The 12,546-nt window shown below is 35.6% G+C and overlaps 1 protein-coding gene across 1 annotated transcript; it reads left to right on the forward strand.

Moving 5' to 3' along the window:
* Positions 1-1,609: 1,609 nt before the first annotated feature.
* Positions 1,610-12,369, forward strand: LOC109036713 (solute carrier family 25 member 44). Its single transcript, XM_019051069.2, has 5 exons — positions 1,610-2,100; positions 2,924-3,213; positions 4,157-4,343; positions 5,795-5,922; positions 7,260-12,369. The coding sequence occupies exons 1-5, from the start codon at positions 1,914-1,916 to the stop codon at positions 7,449-7,451; spliced, it is 984 nt and encodes a 327-aa protein (XP_018906614.1). The 5' UTR covers positions 1,610-1,913; the 3' UTR covers positions 7,452-12,369.
* Positions 12,370-12,546: the final 177 nt, after the last annotated feature.

Below are 12,546 nucleotides of genomic sequence, written 5' to 3' on the forward strand. Positions count from 1 at the left end.
CATCGTACACATATAATTACATATTAGTTTAAACTCAGTGCGAGTAATGTTTTGAGGGTAAAGTGTTCTCTATTCTCCAACATTTATTAGCAGGGGTGCGAATTGCGCGGAGGCTGAGAGGTACTTGTTATTTTTCTAGATTTTTCAGATTTGCAATTTTTGTGGAATACTTACTGTGACTTTGGCACACATTCTAAAATTAACAAGAAATTCCACAAAAGTTTGATCAGCGCGTTGTGCTGACCTTCTTGCGAGAACCTAGCCCGAAGCTGAAAATTGCAGAGGCATGAAACAATGTTCACTTTGGTTTGTGAGATTTTCTTATAAACTTGGCATCCTCATATTTGTCCGACTTTTACCAAAATAATCTTGAAATTATCTCTCCCATCACCACATAGCAACAAAATTAGCATAAACATTCTTGATAAGAGGTGGCATAGTATCCAGAGACCCCTGAGAGTTTTGTATTAAATACTAATGATGCTCCTCTGGCAGAATTAAAAATTGACCATTCTAAACTACATACTCATATCAACAGCTCTTGCTGACAACAACCTGCTACCTTCATCAACTTAATCTGAAGTTTAGAATAATAGATAAGCCGCCAACTAATGTACTATCATTTCCATGCAAACAGTCAACCTTGTATTTATTGAGGAATGATAAATACAGTTTTTACTATGCCTTAGAGTTCTTACCATAATTCTTACCATTTGGAGTCAGGAAATAAAAATAATTGCTTCATTGTTTGCATTTTTATTGGCCAACTAAGTTCACAGTGGAACTTTCGTCTACTTGGTGTTAATGAAGGTAAATATTTATTCTTCTCTTATTTGGATGAGAATTACCTAGGTACATCAAATAGGTATGACATACTGTGACACTGGGTGCCGCTACTAGGTGCTCTACTTATATTTCAACGATACTGGAAAAATTCATAACTCAGGTAAGGGCGTTATCTTGCAAGCTACAGAGCTAGTAATTAGTCATATTTCGATCCTTTGAGATTCTTTCATCATTCAGAAATAAAAAACTAAATTCAGTTGGAACAGGCACATTTCTAGGAAGGAATGTGACGGATCATTTATATCTAATTTATATCTCATCGTCATCTCATTTATCAAACAATGCTTCTCGTCCTCATCTTGTTCTAATCTTGTTGAGAGCAGGCGAAGATTTGAAATGCGCGCTACAGATTCGGTAGTCGCCTGGCAAAAGTGGTACCCGCCTGACGTCACAAAACTTCAAGATGGCAACAAAAATCAAACTGGGACAATAATCAAAGAAAAGGACTGTGGTGGTTACAAAGGAATACCTAAATGATCATTCATTTTTTCGAACCCTTATAATTTAAAAAAATTAATTTGAAGTGAAGTACGTATTTGGAGACTTTACACTTTACTGGGAGAACATCCAATGCCCAGCATGAGCATTGGAAACGTCATTCGTGAACTCAAAATGACCGACTTGTTTATTTTGCGGTGTTCTTGAGCACGCCCGCATTTTCAAACTTAGCGCTCTTTTGATGTTTACAAAATTCCCGGGTCTGTTCCTTCTGTTCGACTTCGATACATGGATAAGTGAACCACTCAAAAACATTTTCAGAGGTTATGTTATTTTTTGCTTCGCAGTAAATTGAATAATTTTGTGAATGAACTGTGTTTGTAATGACGTGACAATAAGTGCTCAAACAATAATTAATATGATTATAATCAGCTTATCATGTTCTTGATTCTGTCTCTGTTCCTGTCTATCAATTTCAGTTAACATAACTTTTTTAGAATGGTTTGTTGTTTTGATGTCTCTTAGTGATGGCCAGAACTAGTTGATAACTTCAGAGCTTTTGGAAATGTTTTTTTATGACTCTCTGATAATCCGAGTTTTTCCTCTTACTCGTCGAATTTCAAGCCAACATGACGCAGCTAATATCCGAAGAAATCACAGCATCATACATAAAAACCATAGAATGGGAAATGCTGGATAAAACCAAATTTTTCCCGCTAAGCATGCTCAGCTCATTTAGCGTTCGGTGTAGTTTGTATCCTTTGACTCTAATCAAAACCAGGCTGCAGCTTCAAAAACATGACCAAGTATACGGAGGTAAGTAATTTTCTGTAACTTGCTTATTTCTTAGGGCCCCTCCTAAATTGTACAATTGATGATTCTGGTTACATCAGAAAATCATCATTCAGTCTTCATCATCAACTCCCGACTCAGATGCACGGGTTTTACACTATAATGCCTCACATCTTTCATACATTGTTTACCAATCCATTGCCAAAAAGTTTGTCACAGGTGAAAGTTCAGGAATGTTGACTAGTCGAAGGTTATGAACTTTAAGAGACCTTGAAACTAGTCTGCCTTTGAAAGTTATCTCTTTTCTGTTCATGAGCTCATCTTTCATTGTAATTCAGCTCTCTCATCTTTCACTCTATGCACCAACTGTCTCTGTACATTAAGCCAACTGTTGATTCACTTATCAACAATAACAGATATTTTTCTTGAGCAACAAAATTTGAATTGCATGTTATGGCAGCGAGCAATTATTGCATAATCTTAAGCCCTCATATCAGTTCTTGCCATTCATGTGTCCATAATTATTATTAAGTTCACTAGAGTAAGAGTAGCTGTGCTGCAGCATTAATTTTTTCCCTCCAAAATACCATTACTTCTTCATGCAGACAGTTTATTCTGTATTGAAAGAGGCGGAATTTTCCATAAATTTTGGCTAATATTTTAGCACTTGAAACATTGTTTGAATTAAACAAATATAATTCTATAAAAACTGAATCGATAAATTTTACAGACCCATTACTTTTTTTTGACGTCGTGGGTGGTATTACGTCCTGTACTTAATTTCACATTTCATGCATCATTTCTCATTTAATTCAATGTTTTATCCTCAGACTGTTTATTATTTCAGGTCTCATAGATGCATTTAGTAAAATATATAAGTCAGAAGGTATCGGTGGCCTTTACCGAGGATTTTGGGTGAGTTCAGTGCAGATATTGTCTGGAGTTGGTTACATTGCTACTTACGAAGGTGCCCGGTATACTGTGAGTCAGTACAACCCAACCAATGCTGTGAAATCCTTTGCGGCTGGTGCAGCTGCTGCCCTAGTCAGTCAAACTATCATAGTGCCATTCGATGTCATTAGTCAACATCTCATGGTGCTCGGACTAGTCTCTCAACAATCACAACCTCAAAAGAAGGTAATCACTAATCATCCAAATAATAGAACACCTCAATTCAGAGTTGGGAAAGTTATTAAGAATTCATTATTAAGAAATTTTAATTAAATTTTAGTCATCAAGAAATTATTTGGTCTATCAGCAACGTTCGATCAATCATCAGTCGTACGAATAACTTGACGATTGATCTATCTTTTCAGGTAGAGAGCTCTGAGGACCGAGCGTCTAGTCAGAGTTTCCGCGCCAATTTCAGTAATTTCTTAATTACGTGCACCCAACTCTGCCTCAATTACGTTTTAAAATGTTCAGTGTGAGCTCATTAGTCGAAGTTTTTCAATGAGATAAAAAAAATTTACGAAGCACCCTGTTACACTAAAAACTAGGTTTAAAATTCAGTAAAACTGTTGTTATTTAATTAGAGCTGTCATTGTTGGGGATATCCCCCCTTCCTTTCTGTGGAATCAAAATGAAAGTTTTCAGTTCTTTAGTGTTCCTTAGATTTTTCTTTAATTTTAAAACAAGAAACTTTATACTCTTGACTGTACTTTTTATGGAACAAATTTATTCCTACTGCTTGGCCTATAGTCATTTGAACAAATGCAATCCCCTCCAAACAGCGATTGCAAGGGCCTTATGGAATGGAAAAAGTACTAAAAAGCAACGGTTTGAAAATGGCACACCCAACATTGGATAATAGTCAACAGTTAATAGTTAAATGAGCTCTTGTTTTTACTTTTCATGCTCAAATTTAATTAATCAAAGAAATTCTCAGCTGCTCGCAACTAATTTCAAAAGGAAAGAGTTTCTTTTGGCTAGGTAGAAGTTTCTGATAGTTTGATTCAAAACTCTTCAATTTAGTTTTTAGAATCCTTACAGTTTGTGTGTCAAGTACTCAGAGTAATCTATTTCAAAAATCATCTCTTAAATCCATCAAAAAAATTAAAACCTCCTCCTTCTTTTGCAGATGATTTTAAGCCCCCTCGGAATGACAATAGACCCAGCAAAATCCAAATTTCGGACAACACTTGATATCGGACTGTTCATTTACAAAACTGATGGTATGAGAGGATTCTACAGGGGCTACTTTGCTTCCATCTGCACTTATGTACCCAATAGCGCTCTTTGGTGGACTTTTTATCACTTCTATCAAGGTCAGTCTCTTATTTATGGATAAAAATACTTTGGGATAATCAAGATGCTCAGAATCTGAAAGATATCCACATTTCTTTTTAAGAAGAAAATAGGCTGGAGTACAATGCAGTCTGCACGAAACAGACATTCTAGCTGCTCAGCCCATCGTTACCTTCTGGCCAAAGTATAACAAGCACCATGTGACGTTCTAAACTTTTCACTGCCATTTTATTTTTTTTTCAAAGAAATTAGTCAATGAAGCTGTCCAAAAATTTCACTGAATTTTCTTTGTGCTGCCGATGAAATTCAGTGAAATTTTCAAACAGATTCAACAAACAATTTCTCTGTAAAGAAATAAATCGGCGGCGGAAATTTTGAAACGTTGCATGGCGCTTGTGATACTTTGGTGGAGGTGACGAAATGTGTTTTTTGTAGAAGTTTCTGTGAAGTTAAATTCTTCTCCAAAGTTTAGCATACTAAGACTGAGGTGCTACATCTCCTTTATTTTTCACCACTTAGAAGTTGCCACTTCATCAAAATTATTTGGATTACATTATGCGAAAAGGAACCAGAAGTATTGCAATGATGCTAAGATTGTGCAACTGCGTCCTTTGCAATTACCTAAAATACTGAAATCATGAAAAAGTTTGAGATTTACATGGTAATTTTTGTCTTAAATTTACAGTTTTTAGCAAGTAAAGTAGAAACTGTTAATGGATAATCAGGTTTTTCTTCCAAGACGAAAGAAGTCTCACAATCTTAGCAACATTGCAGTGCCCCTGGTTCCTTTTTTTTTTTTTTTTTTTTTTTTTTTTTTTTTTTTTTTTTTTTTTTTTTTGAGCTTCAAATAGCCCTCAAGGGCTAATCCCATTCAGTTCAGGCTACCAACCCTACTTGCCCTAACCTATTTCCTTTTAATTCCTTTTTAATAACCTAACCTATAATCCAAATTCCCTCCATCTATAACACTTGGGCAACAGTTCTCCATGCAATCCATTTTATCATTAGTTTTTTAGTGTTTTTCTGATTCGACAACTCAGGAATTACACAGAATATTGACGCAAGGAAAAACTGGTAAGAATCTTAAATTGGATTACATTTTGCAACAACAATAAGGAACCACCATCTCTGGCTCTCCCATAAAAGCACATATCTGCATAGGGAAACCAATGGCATGTATGTTGTTTCTAAAATGGACCAGAAATAGTGGCTCCTTTTTGCAAAGTGTAATCCATTTCTAATCTTGTTTTTTTGCTCATTTCAACTCAATTTAATGACACACAAAATGAATGACATGAGCCTTATGAATTGAAAATCTTAACTTGTTGACAGTGGCGTCAGTCCTAAGTGACCGTCAATCAGGGTTCTTAATTTTGAGATGAAATCAGGGCCTAGTGACTGTTATGTGAATATTGAATCGTACACTGATAAATAACTATCTAATATGGAACATCGTGTGTTCAATTTTCAGATGAAATGAATAAAATACTGCCTGACCATGTGTCTCGTCTTCTAATACAGTGTGTAGCAGGAACTTTGGGTGGATTCACGACCACATTGATAACGAATCCAATGGACATCATTCGAGCCCGACTTCAGGTATGTTACAAAAATAACTGTGATCAAGGGTTTAAGAGAGTCATTCATGAAATTGACGTATTTCTATCTAACAGAACTATGTGCAGGTGAGAAATATGGGGTGTGCTGTAGAAAGCTGGATAAGAAACAATGTGGTCAGTGGGCATGATTCATTTTGAAGAATTGGAAAAGCGGAATTTTAAATTCAGCAAACAGAACTATGTGCCAACTGAATACGGGATATATGAGCCTCAGGCATGGCACAAGAGCGTTGTGGGAAGGGCTCATGAGTTAAAGCGCACTACGAGGAGCCGCATCCATTTCTGTTGACGTAACTGGCGCTTTATTATTCTCATTCACTCTTGCGGCCAGAGAACTGACGAGCACACCCTATATTTCTCACCTGCACATAAATCTATTGGATAGAAATACATCCAAATAATATAAAGAGAAATAACAAATCAGATCGTAGACATTTTCCTGACCCTCGGAGCCTAGGCTCTCCTGATTTCAGGGTTATTTTTGAAGATTCGCTAAAAATGCAAAGTGAAGATCTCAAAAAAAATTTCTCTCCTAAAGATCAAAATTGCTAGGAGCAAGAATTTCTTGAGCTGAAGGTCTAAGAGTACAAGAGAAAAAAATGTCTAAGAATTTAATTCATTGTATCTTATACAGAATTTAAAATTAGGTTAAAGCCTGTGGAGCCATCGCGATTTTGACTACTTCTATTGTTGAAGTTAATTAGAAAAGTTGCATTTCTGTCGTCAAATAACTTACAAAACGCATTTACCACAAGAATGAGCAAAGACAATCAGAAATTCTTCAGCTAACAAGTGTATCAGAGCAATTTGTGTATGGCGTTTGAAACACAACATCTCAAAATCTCAGGTTCCTTTCTGGAGGTAAATTGCACATTTTTTTTTTGATTAATTCATATATGCATTTGATTAGAAAATTTTGGACACAATTCTAACAAGTGCATAGCGAATGTATATAAAGATTATGCGTGGCGGTAGCCACGTCCAGGCAAGTCACCTATCCTCCAGCAATTGGTAACACAGCACATCCCGGTTGAGGCACCGACACCATAACTACACGTAACTGGCTTATTTGGGTTTTTAGTTGCGGTTCTCTTAAAAGACAGAGACATTCTCTCTTTCTACAAGGGGGCTTTTAATTCAGTGCGTGTAATTTGGATAACCTGAGGGGCCTCTTTTGCCATCCAAAATTACAATATTAGTCACAAAAATAGTTCAAGCTTAAAAATTCCCAATGTAACTTTCAAAACTCCAAATATCTGAGTTCTTGAACCTTACAATGTACTCTGTTGTAACTGAATTAATTTGTATGATCTCCAGGTACAAAGGACTAATTCAATGTTGACTACCTCAAGAAATCTGTGGAAGGAAGAGGGAATACGCATTTTTTCCAAAGGTCTTTCAGCACGACTCATTCAGTCCACCATGTTCAGTTTCTCAATCATCCTAGGTTACGAAACGATCAAACGGATAAGCGTTCATCCAGAGTTCAAAGACCTAGTTCGATGGTAACTGCTTTAACTTTGCTCTACCAGAGTTTGTAAATCAGTCATAGTAATGGTCGTCAGGCAGTCACAAGCTCGTTTCAACCACAAATTCTGAATTTAGACTGAACTTAACCAAGTCATCTTTTATCAAATTCTCTTTGAAATTGAGAAATGCTTTTTTTAAGTAAGGCCATGAATGATCATTGAGAACGTTATGAGACCCTCTGTAGGTGCTTAAATCGTACCGTTCAGCCAGGTCTCTGTTACCCGGCAAACTTTGCTATTATCAGGGTACAAATTTTGACTATATAATCTTTTACAATTTTTTGGATACCCTAGGAGACTTATGACCTCATTAAAACAGGCTTGCTCTGAGAGGAACTTCATGATATGGAAAGGGACTTCGTAAGAATCAAGTAGGAAAAATTGTTATCAGTAAGTCTAATTAATTGAGTCTCTAGCAACCTGAACAACACAAGGAACATCATAAAATCTTCAGGGCATCCTAACAAAACTGATAAAAGTTTAATATTTGTATACATTTTTGTAAGTAAACCTTTTTCAAGGTTTGCCAGATTTTTATAGCCAATTTTTCTCTCTTGAAATGAATTGTAAGAGGCCATGGAAAGATCTTCTTTTTTGATAGCAACCCAGAACTAAGATTTAATTTTGAAATTTTGGCTCTAAAGCCTTTGAGTATCGTCCTCCCTTCCTTGTCAGTGTAATTAAGTCATGCCTGTAAGTGTTTATGAACTCTGGATTCTTATTTTTGCCCGATGTCCCTGACTTGATGTAACTCAAAGATTGTGATTGATCCTTTGATTTCCTCTAAGTCCCTCTAAAAAATGTTTCTTAAGCAGATTCAGTCTGATGTTCTTAAATTTTAAGAAATATTTTGAGATGCAGATGGCTTTTATTAACGTCATGTAGATTCTAAGTAAGTCGGTGAAAATTTGACTCTAAAAAAATTGTTTAGCGGAGAGAGTACTCTTCAGGGTGAGGAACTTTTTTAAAGTTACCTATTCTCAGCATAATTTAGCATCAAATTTCAATTAGTTTCTAACTTTTTCCTTGCCTTGTTTTCCAAATGTTTTGTATCAATGGCCTCATGCTCAATCTGAAGTCAAATATTAAGTAAGTTGATATCTTTCAGAACAGTTTTAGGACTAGGAATGTTCAACAACTGAAAGAGGGCTCTCAAAAATTGAAATGCTCCAAAGGATTTTCTTTAGATGTGTGTGCGTCACAAGGTGGTTTCAAAATTTCTAAGGAAAAATCCAGATCTGTAGATAAAAACAGTTTGCCAATCAATAAAACTCCGGGGGAAAAAAAATTGATTGGATTTCGGAGGTAACCAGCGTACGACTTCATTCCTGTGCTGTTTTGCTGGTCTAGCAAAAGGGTATTAGGTGGTGTCTGTTTGGCTATTGTTATGTGAAATTCATGAAAAACATACCAAAAAACAATGAGCTGACCAGCCAAAACTACCATTTAATTTGAATAACGGTGAGATTTGCTAGATGCTGCCACAGCATCTAAGCAACTCCAGAAGCTCTACTTAGGCAGGTTAAGTATGTGGATTTAAATATTTTTCTTTTCAAGCCCGATACGGCTTTCATAAATTTGTGTATACAATTCCATTCTTCTGAAATCTCGGGCATTTTCTGGGAAAAATGGAGCATCAAGGGTGCTCAAAACTCTCAGTCTTTCCGTGGTAAATCTTAGATGTGGAAATAAGGTATCTTCTGGCAAGTCAATATCTGCGTTCCTACTGAACGGACCATAAGGCTCCGATAGTATTGGATAATAAAATTCATTATGTAGTTCAAAGTTGACTCATACCTCTACCTGAAGGAGGCCTGTCTATTATGTATGTTTAGATTAGTAGCTAAGTTATTTTTGTTAATATTTCTCCTAAAGGATTCATTGTTAATTTTTTACTGTATGTTGATAGTCTTCAAGATGTTGTTGAAAATTCTGCTGTGTGGGTGGAAATTCAGGAAGAAGGTTAAAAATGCTGCAGTTGAAATTTTTGCTTGGTCAGGTTGAAAGAATTGTTTTTCTTCTTTTTATTTAACTCAAAACTTATTTGCTTTCACTTTTGATCAAATCCTCAGCGTATTTGTAAATTAGATCTGTATTGATCATCTGTGTGTGTCAAACCAATAAGATTCTCAACAAACAAGATTGAAATGTCTTTTTGTGACTGAATTACGCAAAGTTTCGTCAAAATAATTGTCATTTTCGCTTTTGGCCCTACAAATTTTGAACTTTGAAGGGAGATTACTAATTTGCATTTTTAGATGCTAGTTATTTTGAAATTTAACGATGAACCTACTCATATGGAAATTGATTAGGCTGATTAGGACTTTTGGAGCCTCCTTAGGACAAAGTATTAATATACTCCCTGAGAAATTTTTTAATTCTAATTCGTTGAACAAGTTCTTTCTAATTTTTATTTTTATCAGGTGAAAATGTCGAAAATTTTGGGATTTGCTTTTTATTACTTAATTAACCTCTTATTACTTAAAAAAAGAGTGTGAAGTGAGCGTGAGTCTTACCCAGTGAAACTAAAGTAAAGAACTGTCAAAGTTCAATCAATGTCAGAAGTTATTTTGGTCGGTATTTTCCCTCAAACTTCTGCAATGTAAGAAGTTTTGTAATGCAATTACAGTCTAATCAACCTTTCAATAAGATAATAGCACATTTGCTGAAAAAAAGGAGGAATTTTCTCAAGATCCCGCGTGGAACCTGTATCCCTACTTGGGTTTTCTTTTTTGTCTCCCTCTAATTTAAAGAAAATTTCTCCCTCCATTTCAGAGTTTTTGCTCCTTCCAAGTTTTTGCATTCCAACCTGATAAATGATTTCAAATTTCTTGTGAATTTTCATGAAGGAAGGTTCAAAATTCAACCGACTGGGGCTAAGATGATGATTTCCTTCTTCTAGAAGAGAAATCAGTTGAACTACCTCTTGCTATCAAATAGGGCTTTATTTGATTGTTAGCAAACTTTTCTGCTCTATTCAGATATTGTCTTTATCAGTGCCAGCATAATTTTTCATTATTGTAAATAGTTTTGAAGGGCGATTTATAGAGAGTGGGCAACATGTCGTCGCCCTCTGAGGTAAGGGCGCATCTTAATTTTCACATGAGCCCTGAGCTCTTTATAAATCTACACTTTTCAGGGCTTCTGTAGTAATAGAGATACCCAGGCCCTTACGTCAGAGGAGTGGCCACATGACCACAAAGCACATTGATTTTTTACTTCATGTACGATTACTGAATAATTTCCCGATCAAGTACGTTTCCTATCATCCTGTGTACCCCTGAAATATTTCCCTTAATTCATTTAGGCCATGTTTGGAGCTTGTTCTGTAGGTAAATCGACACTGAAAGGCAACAAACACTGGTTTCACGCATACTTTAAAAATATTGGCAAAAAATGGATCAATTACGCTTAGAGGTATCTACCTGTTTCTCCTCGTAGAATTTCTCTTGTAAATCCTGAAACAAAGCTATGACAAAATGCAGAATCCAAAAATTGCTTTTCATTCGTCAAACTGAATGGTTCATTTTTGCGTTTGCAAACAATCGGCTTACAGAAGAGATACTACGGATAGTAGCTAAAATCCACTTCCAGGCGTAATAGATTTGTTTTTTGGCATTTCAAAGTGAAACAGTACTGTAGCAAAATTTGTTTCATATATTATTTGCGCCCTTTCCATGTACATTCACCTTGAGATTTACACAGCATCAAGATAAGTGTATCGATTTGACTTGTGCAGTGGAAAAAGCTGATAAATATATTCATTGAACTTGAAAGTTATAATTGAGCTTTTCTGTACTACATTGTCTTGATGAAATAATGTAAAAAATTTAAATGAATGGAGATTTGAAAGTAATTTATTTGATCAAAGCAAATAATATCAGGGGAATTTCATCTGCCCATTGTGTAAAGGTGTTAAGTGTTTCTATCCCAAATTGTGTTGCTACTGTCAATGAGACCAGTTCATTACTTCTGTTTCCTATCCTATTTCATGTTTTCGACTTTTGGGAGTTTGTCTAGATTTTGCAGTTCGAGGAAACTACAGATTTAAAGTGTTTGTACTTTCTCAGGTGTTGTTCATATGCGCTTCATGCATTGAATATTATGTATCAGGAAATTTGATAAACAATTGCCATGTTACAAGAAATACTTAGTATAACGTAGATTAAGAAAACGGGAAAAGTGCTTCCTGTTGCGGTTAAAAATCATACCTGCTAGATGAACTTTAATGAGCTAATGATTCTTCGAGTGTTTCAAAAGAGTCAGACCTCCAGAGAATTCATACCTACCCTCTGAGAAGAGTCACAGGAAAATAAAGACAATTAGCAGCAGAAGATGATGAAGTGTGTACTCACGTGTTGTTACAAAAATAAGTCAAGGTTCTCATTTCTAAGCAGCTCCTCAAAATATTCCATTTGTATGTAAAATTGTAAAATCGCAGAAACCCTTTGATCCTATCCTCCTGCACCCTAATTTCGAGTATTTACTTCTCTTGTTTATCAATGTATCAGACTTAACAGATGCGAGCTGCTTTCCTGCGGCCCGATTATTGAAACTATGTCAGCCCGAAATGACAAGACATAGCCCTATCTCAACCATGCAATATATCACAATTCGATGTCTTATCGGGCTGGTTTAAGTTTCAATAATCGGCCCGCTGAGGAAAAATCAGCCCTTATCTATTAATGTTAACTGATGAGACTAGTAAATAATCACTCTGTTGGCTCTATTGTAATGTTCCGCCCAAAAGGGGCATCCTTATGTAATCAAACCATACCATAATCTGTAAAACTTTTATAGAGAAGTGAGGATTGAGTAGCTATCCATCTTTGTTATAGTTGTCATTCAAATTTTTATAACCTAGACCAGTAATAAAAGATACTGTTGGTGGTTTAAAAGAGTTTAGTTTCTTTCAGGTCACAAATCTACCATGAAATGAAAAATATTGTGAAGTCATGAACATCAAAGCCTGCAATACTAAGCATAGTTCTGAGATTCACCTTATTCATTTAAGATTCAGTGAAACTATGATAACCAGGATGTCTACCGCCATAAACTGACTAAATAGAAGAATA

Source organism: Bemisia tabaci, chromosome 9 (assembly GCF_918797505.1).
Source record: "Bemisia tabaci chromosome 9, PGI_BMITA_v3".
NCBI classification, from domain to species: domain Eukaryota; kingdom Metazoa; phylum Arthropoda; class Insecta; order Hemiptera; family Aleyrodidae; genus Bemisia; species Bemisia tabaci.

What these genes read in the sequence shown, in the direction of transcription:
- LOC109036713 (XM_019051069.2), top strand. Translation starts at nt 1,914, where the DNA reads ATGACGCAGCTAATATCCGAAGAAATCACAGCATCATACATAAAAACC. An exon ending in ACATGACCAAGTATACGGAG is followed by an intron (nt 2,101 to 2,923) that starts GTAAGTAATTTT and finishes TTATTATTTCAG; the next exon opens with GTCTCATAGATGCATTTAGT. An exon ending in AATCACAACCTCAAAAGAAG is followed by an intron (nt 3,214 to 4,156) that starts GTAATCACTAAT and finishes CTTCTTTTGCAG; the next exon opens with ATGATTTTAAGCCCCCTCGG.